Consider the following 19,876-nt stretch of genomic DNA (forward strand, 5'->3'; position numbering starts at 1 on the left):
TGTGGCAGGGGATCCGTGGATGTGGCTCTAGTGTTCGAAGATAAACAAGACACACGAAGGGACCAGGCCTTCCTTGCGGGTAGAGACCAGCCTCATCTATTCGTCCTGGTCCTCGGGGGCTTCTCTGTAAAGACGACGGCTTCCCAGTTCCTTCGTGCACTACCCTTACCCTCAAGCATCTGAACGTAGAGCAAAAACATTTCTTTCTCCATGGAGGACAACAATTTCTCCACAGGAGTCTTACACTGGGAAATTTCCATGCATTTAGAAATTTATGCCTGCATCTGCAGCTCTAGCAAGATAAAACATGGCACCAAGGCTGGAGATTCCCCTGCCATTCTTGCCAAAAACAACAGAACCCATTCACAGAAGTAGGACTGTTTCAAAAGGATGGAAGCGAAGATCTAAACTGACTGGACAGATCACTTTCCTTCATGAGAAACACTGAATAATCCTGCCATTTTTCTTACTCAAGTCCCTTGTATTTGCAAAGAATGAGGCTCCAATTGTATACAACCAAACCCATTTACTTCTTAGGTATTCTTGCAAAGCTGCAAGGACCGTACTTTGTCAAACTGAATCTACCTCGATGTACCAATTAGGCAAGTTGTTTGAAGAAATCCTATGGGGGATAATTTCTATTATAAAATAAATTATCAACTCTCAACAGAACTGCCTTATCGTAGAACGACATGAATTAAAAGTCAGAAGGAATGTCAACGGTAAGTACCCCATCCTCCAACAGCAAACCAGCCGTGTGGCTGCCCAGTCTTAGGTGTGACTATCCCCAGCAACAGTGATTCATCCCTCGTGACAGATACCCCTTCCCCACAGAGCTTGAGCTGTGAAAAGGCTGTACTTAGAGTGAGCCAAAATCTATCACCCTGCAACTCCCATTCACTTTCTCTGGGACTATCCTTTGGTGCCAAAAAATCTTCAGCTTCCTCTCTGCAAGAACTCAACCAACATGCGAGTACAGCTCTTCTATCCAAAGGAATTCAAAATTCCACCCACTATGCCGGCTTATACAGAGGCTTGCCCCCGCCCAAGGGCTTTGCCACCTCACCCCTACTTTTACAACTACGTATGAAGCACCCGAAACCATTTCTGAATGAACAAATCTGTGCCTTGGTTTGAGTGTTCACCCCTAAGCTGACAGGATAACTTTGTCATCACAAACTGGAAATTTCTCCTTCTGCCTAATCACCAATGGAAAAGACAACTCAGGATCAAGGTGTAAACATGTGTGAAATGCGTCCTCCCCTTCACCACCCCCACAAAAACCAGCCATCATGCTCCTAGTTCTGTGGGTGGCTCAGAATTTGCTAACAATATGTAACATGAATTTGGCAATATCTTCAAATGAAATGTGAATTTTATTAAGCATTTCGGCATCTGGACACATCTGAGAAGCAGGGATGACTGTGTACACGTACATGTGCATGGGAAGTGTTTCCCACCCATGTGGAGCTTCTGGGTGATACCTTTGTAACCACCTGGGCTTGCAGTGGGGCATGGGGAAGAAAGCTGATGTGAATCATCACCCATTTGCCTGTGGGTTTGAACTGATCTACAGTTTCAGCATGGAAGAAGGTGACTCGACACTGAGGCATCAAAATTCCAGCTTGGATTCTGAATTTCTGACCAAGGACATGGGCTCTACCTGCCACTTGGCTGATAAGAAGAGACCCATTTGCTTCTGCTAATTGGCAACAGAGACCGTCTGGACTTCTTGTTCCTGCCAGGAAAAGCCCGGAGCTCTCAGTTCCAATGCTAATCAGTTACCAGAAACAAAACAATCAAGAGTATTCCCTGATGGAGACACAAGGCATCCATTCTTCCTGATGTCAATTTTACCCGTGTATCAGGCCAGGCCTTACGAAGACTGTGTACTCTGTATTATTCTGGCTTATCAATGAATTAGGCTATTCTGGCTTATCAATGAATTAATTTATAGAACTGCACTTCGGCCATCAGGCATCCGTGTACCCGGAGAGACCAAGCAGGAAGCAGTCGTAACAAGTGGCTGTGGCATTCACTGTCAGCCACGGTCAAGAGCACGGCCCTCAGATGACTCCCTATTAAAACACTCAGGTGGAGGAAGGCAACTCTAGCCTCAGTAGCAGGAAAGCCTCAGATCTCTCCTGAATAGCAGTCGTACTTTCATCTTACGGGCACATCCAGTGGTGTGTTTCCTTCCTTACTTTGGTTGTTAGGAAGCTCTAGGGCCAGCTCTAGAAGTGCACAGAAATTTACTAGGCATGTGTTTTGAGTAGTTACCCTTGCTGCAGCTTTATTTCATTTATTTATGTTTCCTTATATCCAAATATTGTTCATCTATTCATTTTTTAACTGATACTTATATATTGCTGAATTTCCCATTTCAAGAATGGGACAGGGAAACTAAAAAAAAAAGTCAGGCTGTCATGAATTTGGTTACAGATATGAGGGCAGCTGAGTGACATTTCAAGTAAATTCCTATAAGGAAAGTGAGCATTCGTGGACCTGAAGCTAACGTAGTGGGAAGAACAAGTGCCTTTCTCTTCCGGTCTTGAAGTTAGCAGGTGGAGAAGGGGCTGGAGTGGAGTGTGAGCAAGGGCTCATGGACAGCACTGACCCTGGGCCAAACCAGGGCTAGAATGTCACACTGGCTCCCATGGGCTCAGAAGGACCAGCTTCTACCTTACTGGGGTCTTCTCCCACTGGCAGCAAGTACCATTCATGTTGTCCACCTTCTCTATCCCTTTCTATCATTCTTTTGGGGCCAAAAAAGAGCAGGAACAGCGCTGAACACGACACCCAGTTCCTGCAGACAGCTCCTTAGGGCCAGGCTGCTGGTGCCCCCGCGAGGCCCAAACCCTCCCCAGAGCAAGGAGACTCAGCCCCGATTAAATCCCTCCTGATTCACATGGGCTTCACTGGGGCTTTTGGGGAGTGGTTTGTGTTTCAGAATCCCTGAGGCACCTGCGTCGTGTGAATTTTGTGAGTGTGAGTGTGCTTGCATGTGGGCAGGGGTGTGTGTCCCTCTTCTCAAGATTAAGACAATCCATCTAAAGGTGGTGTAGGAGGCCACCGAGAAACAGCAGTAATAACCCAGCACTGCCTGGGGCTCGGGTTTCCATCAGGCTCCCCTGCTCATTACATGCGTCTTCAGACCTCACAGTGTCCGAGTGCAGCCTGGGCACAGATGACTTCCACTCAGGTGGCGTGTCCCCAGCTCTGCTAGGCACTGCCTCCAGGTCGGGGGGTGGGGAGGACCCCAAGGACTCATCAGCCTCCAGAGCATACACACCACAGGCCAAAGACAAGGTCTGACAACGAGGCATCCGGCTTCCCTCTCTGAGAGAAGCCACAGACAGGAAGTCCAAAGACACGCCTACCCTCTCATAGGCTTTTTTTGTTTTTAATAATTTATTTGCAAACACTGAAGAATTGGGTTTCACACACACGTCAAAACTTCTTCATCTCCTGCTTCCCTTGAGAAATCAGAAATTCTGTCACCACTGGGTCCCAGACCCTCATGACCACCCTCAGCTAGGGCTGCGTCAAGATCGCTCTCTGGAGACAGAGCTGGTGCTGACTCATCCCAAACCCCATCCGCCCCCTGTTCCTGCACAAGTGACCTCCTGGTTCACTATCTCTGCTCTGGGGGTATTTTGAAGTGCCCACCAGAGAGATCTTGAGAGACAAATGGGTAAAGAGTGAAACAGCCTGATGAAGCAATGGCTTACGCTTTCCTCATCTCTCTTTAATAAATGTGCTTTTCAAAAGAAGCAATCCTATCAAACTCCACTTCTGTAGCACCTGAAGGCTCAGCTCTCAGGACACATTTCTTCCCATCAAATGCTGCCCACCTCCCCCCAGCTTATCTCCATATATCTACTCATCCTTGAGAGGCCCCCCGGTCACCTCCTGGGATCCCTTTCCTGAGCCTCACCCAGGAACTGCTGACCGGCCCGGAGCATCCAGGGTACCTCAAACACATCCTCGGGGTTTTTTTTATTGCCCACAGGTCCTGCTCTTGACTATACGGATGCTAAATGCCCTGAGGAAAGCCTCCATGACATTCTTCCTCACAGTCCCCGTGTGGAACCACCTCAGCACCTATCAAGTCATCGGTTAAGCACTCGACTCAACAATTCCCTATCAATTAGCTAGTGTGCTGGATCAGGTAAGCGGACGTAGCAGAAACTTCAAAGAGCCTTCCAAATCTAAGAATCCAGCACAAAACACTGTCCCTTCACCTTTTACGAAAGCTTTGTGGCCTTTATCGTAATCCTGATATTAAGACTGGGTCGGGTACTACACCAGGAGTTTGACAGGTCGTAGGTGCAATAAATGTTAATTTCTATTTTCTAGAGGAGGAGGAAACAGGCTCAGAGAAGCTAAGTACTTGCCTTAGCACACACAGCTCCTGAAGGCAAGAGTTGGGAATCAAACCCCATCACCAAGACCACAAACTGAGGACCTTTCTAATATACCTCATTGCCTCGCATCATCCTGGGCATCAGTGGACAGCAGACAGGCCTCCAGCAATCAACTGCCACGGAACACAGCTGAAGACCTCAACAAAGGAAAAACCTCCACCTCGGGCCTGGGACCTGTGGGGACACAGGTGATGCTGGCAGGGTTCCTGCCAACAGCCACGTCTGCTTGTGAAAATGCTCTAATCCCCTCTACAGTCTCAAAGGAGGACAATTTAAACAGCATTATTGATTGATTTTAAAATTCAGCTGACATTTTTTTCCCTACTGAGAATCACCCCAAACCAGGGCTGTTTCATTAGCACTCCACAAATACAATATAATTAATTCAGGGGCCATTGTTCTAGCAGGTGGAATAGCAGGAAGGATACTTTTCCCCCATTTTTATGAAACTACCACCACATTTTATGAGTTTGGGGAAAGGTAATAAACATGTTTTTAAAATGGATTTGTCCGTGCTGAAGGAACCTCTTAAACACAGTAAAAGAAAGCCACAGAGCCCCGTAATTGCAAGGGGAATTTTACTACCCTTCATGGTTCTCTATCATTCCATCCAAAGGGCGGAACGCAACCCACCACGGCTTGATTCTGGAGGCACAGGGTGGTGGGAGCTCCCAGCGAAGCCAGGGGGAGGCCGGCACAGAACACTGACCGAGCCATCGGCACCCCCACGAAGAAGCGGGGCCCACAAATTCATAGCTGATGGTACTCGGCTGGCCACAAAGTGAGGTTAAGTGGGCACAAGCCATACACTGACTCATGGCCCTCTGCAGCATGATGTCATTGAGTCTCCACGAATGCCCCACGAGACAGCTGTCACTAGCCCCAGACAAGAAGACGAAGGCTAATAAGTTACTTCAGTGTATGCAGCAAGCTAATGGGGGACTAAGACTGCAGCTGGAACCCTTGAGACCCTGCTCTTCCCTCCACCCCTGGCAATGCCCGCAAGAATCTATGAGAAGACCAAGTACCTCCCACTTTGGCCTTTTTTGCTTTTTATTCTGAGCCTCCCTCACCATCCCTGATGGTTTAAAGGCCCGCTTAATTCCACTGGTTTTATTGCAGTTATATTCATACCTCATTGGCTAAACTGTAACCTTTGAAACTAGAGCATCAGGCTTCAGATTTTTCATTTTTCCTTCCTTTATGAGGAAAAAATACCCAGACTCTACGCTGCCTGATACCATGAGAGCTTAACTATCGTGGATGGAAAGGACCTCGGGAACCCCCTTTTTATTTCCGAAATAGGCTAAGTGAAGTCCGAAAAGGCCGCGTGATTTGCCTGAATTTAACACATTTAAATAGTGTCAGAGTCATGACTCATCTTGGCCTCCTCCTGGGATACCAGGCTCTCCAGGCCAAGTGCCTTCAGGGCAGAATCAGTCAGTGTGTGTTAGAAATGACAAGAAAAAGCAGCCCTGATAGCAAAACAAATAGTCAACATAAATGTCTGCCAATGGGGGAATAGCGGATAAATGGTAGCATATTAGTATAATGCAATATAACAGAGAGGCATTAACTAGATCTACAACTACCACACCAAAGGCCCTCAGAAACAATTTTCAATGAAATGAACAGGTTAGAGAAGGGAAACATTTATTTCTAGGGCCCAACATGTAATGTAACATCTTGCTTGGAGACACGCCCATATGACCTAAAAGTGTAAGAACATGGACAGAAAAGTACATTAATGATGTGGCACCTTAGGGAAAAGCAGCAAGAAGGGGCACCCATTGGATTTCAATCTTTTATGTGATGCTTTATTTCTTTAAAATAAGCAAACAGGCCAAAGCAGCCAGAGATGAAAGTTGTGACTTTTAACTTGATCTAACTTCAAAGCAGATAGGCTGAGTGAAAAGAGGCAGCCCACGAAGATGTAAATTAACAGTTTCTGTTTCTTCCTTGGCAGAATTGACTTCGAACAGTTAAAAATCAATACTTGAAAATTAAAAAAAAAAAAAAACAGTAACTATTTTATTGTCATAAACAGGAAAGAGAAGAAGGGATGGCAAAAGGAAGGAAGCTAATGGGGCCAGCGCAGAGCAGGAAGGTCTGGGGTGGGAAAGGGGCTCACGGGAGGTCAGAGGGACTGCCACTTAGGGGAAAGTGTCACAGCGACATCACGCAAAAGGCAAAGGTAAGAAGGAGAAACCAAGCAGACCAGACATGAGACAACCAGGGGAAAATTATTAAGATGCTTCATACAAACCAGGCCAGCTGCCTCTGAAAATCAGCAGCTCCAGCGATCAGATAAGGTGAACAGATCCTTAAACACTGAGAAATGTTCAAGGCCGTATGAATGCAAATCAGAGGCTTTTTGGGGTGAGGTTAAATTCCACATCAAGAGGAAAGCTGTGGGGACTGAAGATTTCTTTTAAGCCTAGCATGTAAAATTTTAGATTAATCTAAAGAAAAAAAAAATTCTCTTCTGAAGAACCATTTTATAAATAAGCAACCTTGCCTCCCCTGGAGCCCCCTTTAGAACTGGGACAAAACATGGATGCCGCCATAATCCACGGGGCTCCGGTTCCAGAAACACAGCTGGAACATGGAAAGGACTCTTTCCTTTTGAGTCTTAGAATTTCTGCTTCAAAACAGTTCAAGGCTTTGGTCAGAATTTGACCTTGTTGGGAATCTTGGTATAATAGATGGGAAGTCAAAGGGCAAGGGTTTTCTTCTTTTCTTTGATTCAAGTGAACAGCATGAGTGAAAAGGGCCCCTGACTTTCTGAGCTTTATTTTTATCTGGAGATCAATTTCTACAAGTTCATATTCTGCTCTGAAGATCACCAGCATCATCGGAGATTTAGTCACAGCCAAGCTGCTCGAGAAGAACGATTAGTATTCACTACAGAAGAAAGAACATTATCTTTAAAACCAACAGCTATACACTCCATCTAAAACATTCATTTATTCCACATTAAAGGAACTCGCTTGTTTCAAAAAGTTCCATGATAAATCTCCCTTCAGCCATTTGTCCTAAAAAGGCTTGTCTCATCGAACGGAACTTCATACCCACATAAATCGGTGGGTTCTTTCTGGGTGGACCGTGGCTACAGGAGAGAACCTCAATTAATTAATGTTCCATCACTTTAGGACTTCTTCAAGTAATCAGAATTCTATTCTAAAAGTAAGGTATTTGTTATATGCATAAATTACCTTCCCAACCTCCCAACGCAACAACAGCAACAACAACAACAACAACAAACATTTATTCAGCAAAAACTCTGTGATGAAAGCTTCAAACTTCTTTCTCAAAAAAGACTGGTCAAGAAGCTTTGAAACAACTTTTTAGAACTCCCTTTGCTTCTTGTTCATCCTCTGTTCTATGACATAAAGCAACACCTTTTATTCTTTTAACATAGCACTGTGGTTCGATAAATTGTCTCCTTCTTTCCGATCCAAGCCCTTTGGATCACCTTCCTCAGCCATCCCACTCTAAGGAAAAGAGAACCTTTGAGACAGCACCTTTATTACCACACTGAAGGTGGCTGTTACTAGCGAAGGTTGGTGGTTACAGCACAGAGAGCTTGATCCACACACCACAGGCACAGAATGGGGGAGGCCAAGTTGTAACAGAAAACGTCACCTCAACTAACACTGACCCATGTCACTTGTATTTACACTTGACATCTTAAGGATTTCCCAGTTTCTGAGACCGGCAGTCCTCACCGACGCACCCCCACCAGCCCCGCTCTTGCTGCCGGCCCCCAGCGCCCCCCTTCCCAGTACTTACACGATCTTGATGCTTAAGACCTTAGATGGATGGCTTGTGACTGACTGATAATTGGGAGTGTCCCACGGAGAGGCCTTGCTTACTGCGGTCCCTGTTATCCAGCACAGCGGGTTGAAACACAGAGCATTTGATGACCGTTTATAGAGAGATGGGAGGAAGGAAGGAAGGAACATATTAAGAGCCTGAACCTCTGCAGCCCCAAAAACTGAGGATCTGGGGTGCACCACTGCAAAGACCCACCCGCCTGGTGTAAAACAGGCCAGCTCCAACTTACCCCAAGTGCTTCAGAGCATCACAACTCTGAAGGCCCCCAGAAGGGAAGAGAGGAGGAGAGAAATAAAACCTGAGTGGAAAAGGATAGAACCAACAGGGAGAGACAGGTAAACAGGAGGAAGAGGGAATGAAAAAGACCAATCACTTGCTGACGCAGCACTTACGGAGCACTTACTGTATGCCAAACATTAACTCATTTCATCCTCCCAGTGCCTTTCCTGGTGCTGTTGCCAGACTGGAAGGCTTCGAGGCACAGAAGTGAAGCAACTTGCCCAGAACTGCTCAGCTAGTAGCTGGCAAAGTCAAGTTCCAAACGTGGGGAATCTGACTGCAAACCCCAAGTCCCCACACCGCACTTACCAGAGCACATCCCACAGAACATACTACTTTCTCTGGGCACCTGACAGACGTGGAGTGAAAAAATAGAAACAAAAGCATGTGGTCAAAGGCAAACTGGGAAAAATGCGAAGTTAAATGGAAGCCTTTACCAAGATTTTTCTGCGCTTTTCAGTTGCTAATGAGCCCTGGGAATCTCCAGGAGAAGCACGGAGTTTATGTGGGTCCCAAACTTACTGGACCAAGGACTGTTTTCTTAGAGAAGCACTTCGCTGGACCAGACACCACCTCCAAAAACATAAACCTCATACCTGCTCCACACCTACTATGTGCGCCCAGGTTTGCTAGGGGCCAGGCGACGGAATATGCTCAAAGAGCAGAGTGATGATAGAGGCCACCCAAAACTCTGGGAACACGCCCGAGCCCTACAGCCTCAGCCGGCCTTCTGCAGAGGGTCACCCCAGGGCCTCCACTCCTGCCCATGCAAGACAAGAACCATCTGCAATAGCCCGTGCCCTCTCCAACTGGGCATCCTGCCCAGCTCTCCCTGCAGGGCGTCTGGCTTTGCTGACTTCACAAAGGCAATGTCTCACCTGAGTGAGTGAGTAATCGTTGCCTTCAATTCTGAACTCCTCTCTGTCCCTTCTGTGAGGAGATCTGGCATTAAATCATTATCACATAAAAAAGGGGATATACTACTTTACCCAAATCTCACAAAGAATTCTTAGAAAAGCCTGAAGTTGACGGCTATTATACTCCACTGACAGAAACACTAATGACTCGCTTTAAGATAGCAAGTTAAAGACGTTTTCAGTCTCTTGGAAGGAGACCACCAAGTGAGGTACTTTTCTTCTAACTGCCTTCGAGTCAATTACATGATAAGTGCTCTCTATGAAGCCCTGTTGTTCCAAGTTCGGTAAATATCCCGAAGCAGAGAGTACAATTCCAGCTAAGTAACTACTATTTAAATACTACTGAGTGTCCTAATCACTCACACCAATACCTAAGAGAAGCTGGAGCTACACGGGCATTTCAGAGATCGAGCTCCAGGGCTGAATGCTAAGTCTGACCGCCTATCACAGCCAAAGCCCAAAGCTCCAAGGCGATGGAAGGGGCAACGGACAAGTCACGCAAGAGTCCCATAGGAGGGATGTCATTTAGCAGCTATGACTTGGGCTCCTCATCACAGCTGCTGAGTCACCAAATGAAGTCCTCTAACATACTGCCTTCATCACGTCATTCCTCTGCTGAAAACCTTTCTCCGGTTCCCCACTGCCAAGAAAACAAACTTCAAACTTCACAGATGGGTATGAAGTGTCCTTCAAAACCTGCCTCAGCCTCACCGTTCCGGCTATTCTCTACCAGAATCCCTCATGGCCCATCTTCCTTCCCCTCTTCTTCCCTGCATTTTAAGCCCACCTCGCCCCCACCGCCATCGGGAAGCGCTGTCCACCCCCATGCCCAGGCGTAATCGTCACGTGAAACCCTGCGATGTTTTTCAACAAGTTCAACTTCTGCCAACTCAAAGTTTTCCCCAACCACAAAACCACTCAAACCATGTCTGATTCTTTTTCAGCTTAGGAGGGGAAATGACTTCTCCCTGCAGCTGACAACTTTCACTGGAGTTCAGCAATTCTCCTATTATCTGGAAGATGAAATGCTCTACATCCTCCATGCCTATGGTTTATATTTCACCGAGTGGTGTCAGCACTGATATAGTAACCTCCCATTTTTATTGAGCAGCACACAATGTAATTGATGACATCTGCTGGGGCTGATATTTTAAGTGAAGGCTATTCTCAGCTCTGCCTGCTCTCCCCATGGCTCTGTATATAAATAGCCAACAGCAGCTATACCTGAGCTACAAAGTGGGGCTTCTCGGCTAAGGTCCTCTATTATACCCCATAAAGTCATGCGGTTTTATTGAAGGAAGATTTATCTAAGCAGATCCAGTTTTCATGCCTGCAGAGCTAGAAAAAGAGGGAGCCGGGGTGGCAATCTGCTGGATATGCTTGCCACCATTCCTGAGAGAGAAAAATCCTTCTCTGGACTTCTTGGTTTAGCAGATTTAAATATCATGCTCTTTTTGATGCTTAAAGTTTCTGTATTAACCCCCAAATCAAGGCAAGTGATCATATACATCCCCAAGTGGCAAATGATGCCCACCTTCAAGTATTTATCTTTTCCAATGTTTAGGTAGTAAAAATGAAAATGTCTTCCCCTGGTGAAGTTTAAGTATTTGTTTGCAAGTCTTGGGGCAGAGTCAATCTGGCAGTTATTTAGACAACATGTGATCCTCAAAGGACAAGAACCCATTTCTGGTTCAGGGCTGGAAACAATGAGTCCATTGCCACTATCAGTTGAGAGGCCTCTGTAAGCAAAATCCTGGTAGGAATGTTTACGGAAGGGCTCATCTGTCAGGCATAGACAGACAGTGTATTGCTCTGTATCTGAGCGTTCTTCTGAAAGGAAGGTATATCCTTTCAAAAGAAATGTTTAGAAATTTTAACCATTTTCAACGGAAAATTTCTAAATTAAATTATAAATATCTTCGTATGCTTTAATGTAGCTTATTGTGACAACTCAGTGATTGGTAAAGTGGCAAAGGAGAGAGGCTCGTGGAGCCTGCTAAGATATGGATAAGCCCAGACTGATCTGCAAAGGAAAGCCTTTCCCGGCATCTGCTCCCCAGACGCACGCAACACACAGTAAGTTCCCCACCTACAGAGTCAACACATGCCCTGCACATACCTGCATTACAGCCCTGAACACATCTCACCAAAACTGCTGCCCAGGTTACCTCCCTACGCTCTACTCTGAGCTCCCCCAGGGCGGGAACCACAGCTTTTTCGTTTTATTCCCAGAACCTGGCTTCGTGCTTGTGTCCACAGTGGGTATTCAACATTGGAGAATGAATGAATGCACATATGAATGAATACAATGTTGCCCTACTTAGAGGCATGAGCTAAAATGCACATGTAGAAATTTTAACACCAATTTTGTTTATAAAAACAAAAACCCAGAGTCCGGGGACAGAGGGACCCATTAAAGTGACAAAGGAGAGAGGAGAAAGGGGCACCTTCTACCGGGTTATGGGTCAGTGCCTTCCTTGATTTCTTTTTTGTCAGGGCGACCATCAGGATCGCATCAAACACTCAAGCCACAGAACTGAAGCTCATCGTCAGAAGCATGAACCTTTGACACGTGGTTGATAATCTTTTTCCTCCAGGTTTCGGTATTAATTGCATACACGTACTTCAAGTACAATCTAGCATCATTTTCAGCAGCCAGTTCTGTGGCCAAGAGCAGCCACACATGGAACAATAGGGACAGGGACGTGATTCACAGCAGGTCCTCGGTGTGTCTTAAATAACTCACAGGAGCACCGTGGTGGTGATTTACAATGGCCATCAGGAGACGGGCTTTATGCTTACTGGTGAGTGTGAAGAGCCCTCTGAGGACCAACCTTACACCCAAGTGGTCCCAGTGAGCAGACTCAGAAACAAGCTTCTATTTAGAAACCATGAAGTTATTTAACAAATGAAATATTAGTGCCCTTGAAAGTCTCCTGGGACTAACCTGTTTCTAGAAAGATTCATTTTTATAGCTCATGTCAACTGCACAGCATTTCCAGGCAGTCTGTCCCATGAAAGAAATCACTGGATTCCGCCCAACAACTCACCAGGTTACTGTGATAAGCATTTTACTCTTTTGTAGTGGTGGTGTTTTAAAAAAAAAACAACAAAAACAAGAATATCCAATGATTGTAGTCAATTCAATACATTTTTAAGAATCTGTCTTAGGTAATCTCAGACAAATAACAAAATTGACAAAATAATTTCTATCACCATAGTCATTTCAGGACCCCAAGTCAGTCAAATAAGACAGCTCTCTAGCCTTTTTAGGAACAGTAACTCAGCGTGCAAGGAACGAAAAATGAGACTGCATTTCCCATGGAATATACAACAAGAAATAATGCATCCTTTACCTTGGTCAAAGGGCTTGTTGGGATTCCAGTTTCTGAAATAATCATCCTATATAAGGAAAAAAAATAGAAAATGAAGGTCAGATTTCAGAAAGCTTCTCACATAACTGCATAAAACCTGCCTTTCTCCCCACCTCCCCAAACACAAAAGGAAACATACACTAATTTAGGAATCTTTCCCCAAACAGACATTCATGAAAAATCAAAAATATCAATTTACTTTTCAAATTGTCTTTTCAAACTGTACGGATTAAACACCAGGCACAGTAAAAACATTTCAGCCTAATATGGAAACAACCCTGCTCTTCTTGGCTTGACAGATAAACCGAGACACCTTCTAAGTGCAAGCTGGATTTGCTATCAATTATCCCGCAGGTGATGCCTTGCTGCCCTCACTTATGATTAAGCCTCTGTGTTTGTAACAGCTGATAATTTCAACTGTCAACATCCCTTTCATGTGGAGACATGTAACTCGTGGTGTGCAGTTCCAGTTTTCCAACACTCACAAAAGTTAAAAACAGACTGGCCCTTCCGACGTTAGAATCATCCACAGGCATGCACTGAGCTTCCTACCATTCCTTCTAGGTGTGTAACAATAAAGTAACAAAGGCTGGCCAATCTGGTCAACTCAAAACCATGTCCTTCCTGCATGCTGCTTGTATCAATTTATGCTCTAAGGCTAGATACTTCCTTACTTTGAAATTCCCAGGGTCTAGGCCACTCATTTATTCATGGTTACATTAACCTCTTCTCCACTTTTAATAACCTTTCCTTCTTTAACTACTGCCTGCTCTCTTTATCTTTCGCCCCCCCCGCCCCCAGCTGAGCACTCAGCCACCTGCACTGTCCCCTAGCATACCCACTCTGTCCATGCAACCGGGTTGCCAGGAGAAGAGACTCCACCCATGTTTATCATCCCCATACCATTTTAGGGCTTGTGCACCTTTTCAGTTAATTTCCTCCTCCCTATAGCCAATTATTATTTGCTGCGTGTTTTCGGCAGGTACTCTGCATGCTGCAGACGGTTTCAGAGAGCTGCCTACAACGAGGCCTCAATTTCTCTTCCTGAGAAGTTAATTTACATCAAGGTGCACAATTAGTTTAAATTATTGTCCACGCTGTCTCCTGCTGCAGTTTATCTCCAACATGATCTCCCGTGAATTTTATCAGCCTCTGTGTCGTTCAATTACCTGGCTTTATTAGATCCTTGTTGAGTTCACCTAAGCCCTTAAATAGATTTTAGGAAACTGAATTTAGAGTAAAATCACAACATATTGCTTCTTGGGCAGTGATTCCATTTTCCAGAGCATGAATAAACACGAACAGGTTCCTCTGGATCCTGGGAATTCAGCATTAAATTATTTTTAACTCCATGGAATTGGCCCACTTTGCTCTGGCTTTAATGTTAGGGCATCACTGACCTTCTCACCCATCTGGTTAGGAAGTCTCCAAAGGCCACACCATGAAATATCAAGGAGAAAGTTCAAAACAAGCCCTCTGCCACGTCTCTGTCCACCTGTGGTTTTAAATACAATCCTAATCCTTTGAACTACGTGGTCTGACACTCAACAGCCAGTATTAAATGAGTGTAAGTTAAGGACTGGATACTAGGTGGGAAAAACATAGCACCCAATTTCTCAGTCGGATAGCCAACGTCCTCTCAGCCCTAGACACAAGCATGTTACCCACACATTCTGCTGTTCATGAGGACATGAGAAGAATTAATCCAGGAAGAACCCATCCTCACTAATGGAGAAAACAACATCCATCCTTCCAACTGTGGTCCATCAATGCTCTCTTCCCATACAGAGGCCAGCGTCCTGTCCAATGGCAATGGTGAATCTTGTGAAATATTTTCTACTTGAACATGCTGTTCTGATACATGGAAGTCCTTGGAGGCTTAGGATGTGTGTCTGACAGGGAGGGAAGGACTGGAGCCAAAGACAAGTTCCTTTAATTTCACATGCCACATTTCCTTTGATGTCAAAGAAAGGTTTGAGCAAGTCTCAAGAAGGGAATATTCCCTAATGATTTCCACCTACTTTGTAACCTGGCTGGCATGTGAAACATGCTTCTGGGCCCCTTGTCACTTTTCCAGGTTAACTACAACGGCCATTTTTACAAATTTCTTGGGGGGGGGGGGAAAATCACAGTTTCAAATACAAAGCCTTTCAGTCATAAAAGCAGGTATCTGCATTATAATATTTTAAACTGATTGCAAAGGTAATAATACTGCCTAATTGCTGCCAAGATGTGAAAGTGCACCTTGAGTGAACACTCATTAGCGAAGTGAGTCCTTCCAGCAGCCCCTGGCCCAGCAAGGCCAAGCCTGGGAGGAGAATGATTCCCTGCATCTGGCTGCTTTTTGCTCAGCTTAAGCAAAGTGGATGGCCTAAGCAAAAACCAATGAGCCAGGAGCAGGTGAAACCTTGAGTACAACTCTTTGGCTGGAGCTAAGAGAAACCCCTATCGGAGGCCAAGGTCACGAACACATGGGAAGCATGCTAGAAGCAGAGCCCACCTGGGGGCTAGTCAGGGGCCCCCGGGGAGGGGCACGGCTGCAGCCAAGTAGAGGCTGAGATGTCCGGGCACAAAGAGCACCCTGCCACACCATACCTGCTGGGTCTGACTGGCCTGCACACTGGGCAAGTCCAAGGAGGCAGGGACTGTCTCCATCCATCCCCTCCACATGTGCGGGAATGCCCAGGGAGGCGGCATCTACACTCAAGTGGAAAAAGCCACAGACAGAAGACTGCCTCTTCTAGAGCCGCACCTCCTGACCATGTGCTGACAGCAGAAGTCCATGTATCAGGATGCTCGAGGTACATAAGGACAACTGTCTGGGGGGGCACTGAACCCACACTCCAACAATACCAGGGCTGGTCACTTCTCCAGGGCCCAAGACTGGAGGTGGGGGCTCAGGGGAGAGCTAGCACCCCAACCTGTCTCTTATTTTCTGTCTAAATTGATAGAGCTACATCCTACGTATGTTGTCCTAAAACCGACCCAGGACTTCCTGTGCCACGGACAGCTGTGCCAGTTTGCTCAGAGTTTCAACTCCCATGGGGCCAAGTACAGTGCCTGTCCCCATACCACCCCAATTCTGCACTGTACCCAAGTGTGCTCCTGCTGCACGGACCCCAGAATCCCTTCCAGATAACTCGCACAGTGCAGGCCTTGAAGAGCCCTGGCCTCTCATCTTCCTTCTGGCCCAAGAAAGTGGTGAGCTGCTGGAATCCAGCCTGTAGGGGAAGGCATACCAGATGAGTCCCATCAAACGTGCTGGGAGAGGTGTGTGCGTCTGAGACGGCCTCTCCACTGGTTATTTTATCATCTAGTGATGAGGCTTTTAAAAAGGACTCGCAAGGACCCCAGCAAGAGTTAATTTTTAAAACATAAACCTCAATAGATAGATGCATATCTAAATATAGCCATTTATTAAATTCAGTAACTCCTATTAGTGCATTACACAGGCTAAGGAATCAAAGATGGCGGTGTTACTACATGTATATTTTATGGGTTCTTTTTTTTTTTTTTTAAGATTTTATTTATTTATTCATGAGAGAGAGAGACAGAGGCAGAGGGAGAAGCAGGCTCCCCGTGGAGCAGGGAGCCCGATGCGGGACTCGATCCCAGGACCCTGGGATCATGACCTGAGCCGAAGGCAGACGCTTAACCGACTGACCCACCCAGGCGTCCCTATTTTATGGGTTCTACTGCATAGTATCACGTCAGGCCTCTACTGGACAGGCCTGAGAACAGTCTCCCTCCAAATTCTAACCAGAGGAGGAAAGGCTGATTCCATTTTACTACACCTCTTCATACATGAAAATCACCCAACTCTTCAGGGACTGTGAAAATCTGGAAGAACCCAGAAATTGAAACAGAGTCTCAAACTCGAGCCCATTGGTTGACTTACATCTGAAATCATGAAGTATCTCAAGGCAGGATAAAGCCATAGTAAGAAAGCATGAAGAGTCAGCATAAAAATCACAGTAAGAAAGTGACACACCATTACCTGTGTAGGCTGAAAAAGAAGGTGGTGGGGTCCTGGTGTTAGAGAAAGAATCAGAGCCTGGGCAAGATTACAGCCCCAATTATTTTAATCCCCTGCAACTGATCTATACAGAAAATGATGTATTTCTCTATTTATTTCACTAAATATCCTACTAACGTAGAAAAGGATCCTTTCAAAGTCCTGCCAGCCAGCGACTACCGCTAAGGAATTTAACTCTGGGTTTTTAACCACTTTAGAGATACCCTGTTCTGATAAACATTCATGGGAAAGGAAATCCATTCAAAATATATATACAGAACACATATTGCATATTATTATACAATTAGTATACAATTATTCTGCTCTGCAATTCATCCCCCAATAGTCTTTAAGCCTCCCTAACACGAAATGATGCGCCAAAAAAAAAAAAAAAAATCTGCTGTAATTTGAGTGATCAAGTCTCTTCGTCATGGATGATCATAACCAATTGGAAAAATCTCTGGTTCCATCCCATTTTGAATGGGCACCTGAATTTTTCTTGCACTATCCCAGAGCCCCAAAATGGCTGATGCAATTTAGCTCAAATATTCCCCAGGGATTTGCTCTTCCAGAGGTGCTTATTTCAGCTCCACGGACTGTCAAAACAGACTCTGGGGAGGCGATGGGGAGGCAGAGAACAAAATGGAAACCATTTGTGAAACCTAACTGCCTAACTTTCACCTCTGAACATGATAATGTAATTTATTATTTACCTCACGGCTCCAGATATTACAGATCAAAGACACTTAGCTCATATGGAACAGATCACTTCTCCTTCATATGTATTTCAGTGAAGCTGTTCAAACCCTGCAGTTTCATCTGGAGATTACCTGAGATAATACAGATTCCCAGCCTAGAAAATAAATGGGAGCCTCATTTGTCTCAAGCAGGAGTGAGCCACAGGGACACCAACGGAAGGAAGGAAGGTGAAGCAAAGCCTCTGTGGGGTCATCTGTGGGCCCTCGGCAGGTAAACACCAAGGATTGAAAAGCACTGCCCCGCATGGTCAGGCAGAGTCAAGTCGGGTTTGCAGATCCTGGATGGGGTACATCCCCCTTTATAGAACCCAAAACCTTTACAAAGAGATCCATTAAGGGACTGTAAGAAAACCTCTCTCAAAAGGATTCAGTGCAAAGTAGTTCAGTTAATTTTCACACTACCTGACTGGGGGGCAGAAGGGCCGGTTGGCAGGTGCAAAGAGTGTCTCTAAAATATAACAGAAGTCACAGGAAAAGTGAGATTTCCAGAGGACATTATTTAAGTGCATCGGCTGTATAATTTGACATTTGACTAGAATTTTAATTGGTGTGCAATGGAAATGTCTACTAATCCAGCCACTGGGAGGTACCAAACATTCTGTTTATTTACTGGGAAAGGAGCTGGCTTCCCATTCAAGCACCTTATCACTAAGCTGTTTGCGGTTCTATCTCTGGGCAAGCGACGTGCTCCCAGTCTCCTCTCCACCAGGTCCATCCTGCCCATCCCTGGCGAAGAGCTGCACCCAGTGGGAATCCAGCCCTTCTGAAGGAAGTGGCTCCCACAAATGGCCCAGCTTGGGCAGTGACTCGAGGCCCCACCAGGCTTCCCTCACAGATCCCACTCTTGAGAACCTTGTACACCAGTGACTGGGAGCTGTGTGCATGTGAATGTATCACTCCCACACACCTGAGCCTAGGCTACCTCTGAGCAGGGAAGGAAGACCTTACTCACCTGTATATTCCCCCAAGGCATCAGTCAAAAGCACCCAATAAATCCTACCCAAATTGTATAAAACAGAAGTAAGCCGTTCCAGCTGTAACATCTTTGTATTCCTGCAAAATTCCCCAAACTGTTACTGCTAAGCGTGTAAATACAGGTGGGTATATGTTTATAGAGACACTCTAAATCACTTTCTTCCTGAATAGAGCGATTCTTTGATAAATTGGTCTGACATTTGGTATAAAGTCCTGCAGGCCCTAGACAAAATGATTTAGAAAATAACCATGTCAGTTGCTCTGCTCTTTCAATAAATAACACACAAGTAAAACACAGATAATAACTGACAATCATACTTGTACTATAACTAATGAGAAAAGATAAAGCAGCAAATGGACTGTTTATATGCATTTGATAAATTGCATCCCCTGGATATATCAATGAGAAATAAATGTGTGCAGTGCTGGTTCACTGAACTAAAACAAATATTTACCACTGAGATTTAGGATTAAGAATGAAATTTACATTTTATTTGGCAACTATTGGGATGCTATGTCTACATACAGTTGAAAAGTCAAAAACCTACCTCAACTTCCTGAGTACGAAAGCATTATAAATGAGAAAAAAAATAAAAGAATCATATCAAACAATCGGAAGGAATATAAACATTTTCGATAATTGCATCAAATTTTCATATCATCGTAACATTAGAAAGGTCATACGAAGATATTTTCTGTCAAGCCACAGACCATCATACCCTTGAAAAAGTCCCATCATTCATTAAGCTCATGGGGAAAAAAACACGAGGTTATCGGGTAGAATAACTCAAGTGGGGAGCAATCTGAGTGTGCACTAGTGATCCATGTAATTATGGTAGAACAGCTAGCAAAATCATGATTAGATCCCAGTACCCAGTCACGATGACTATGAGAATTTTAAGGGAATAATTTCCTGTGACATAGGTCCAAAGGATGAAATTCAGTAAAAATCCGGAGATGACATCAGAGACCAGGAGTAACAGACCTTCTACGTTTCTGCAAGGAAATTATTTTGCCTTGTAGCTCCAAAATAGCTTGAAGGGGTCTAACACCTGAGAAAGACATGAATGTGGGTCTTAGAAAGAAGTAAAATGAGTAATATTGTCATGGCACCTTCAGCCAATTAAAGGATTACCATCACTGCAGAGAGTTCCTGCTTCTTCAAGACTCTGTGTCTCCCTGTCCATCCACCCAAGCTGAAGTCGGAGGAAGTGACCAGCTGACTTGTTCTTTTCTCAGGGAGAAAAACTGAGTCTGAGATCCCTTCCCAAAAGTATGCTCTACACATGGTTAC

The 19,876-nt window shown here is 45.1% G+C and overlaps 1 protein-coding gene across 1 annotated transcript in view; it reads right to left on the reverse strand.

Annotated features, from left to right (window-relative positions):
* The window catches only part of SPOCK1 (SPARC (osteonectin), cwcv and kazal like domains proteoglycan 1), a 529,851-nt gene that overhangs the window by 285,522 nt on the left and 224,453 nt on the right, over positions 1-19,876 (reverse strand). Inside the window, exon 2 of the mRNA XM_021701920.1 lies at positions 12,817-12,862. Coding sequence (XP_021557595.1) covers positions 12,817-12,862 — 46 coding nt within the window. The remainder of the gene's footprint in view (positions 1-12,816; positions 12,863-19,876) is intronic.

Source organism: Neomonachus schauinslandi, chromosome 7 (assembly GCF_002201575.2).
Source record: "Neomonachus schauinslandi chromosome 7, ASM220157v2, whole genome shotgun sequence".
NCBI classification, from domain to species: Eukaryota; Metazoa; Chordata; class Mammalia; order Carnivora; family Phocidae; genus Neomonachus; species Neomonachus schauinslandi.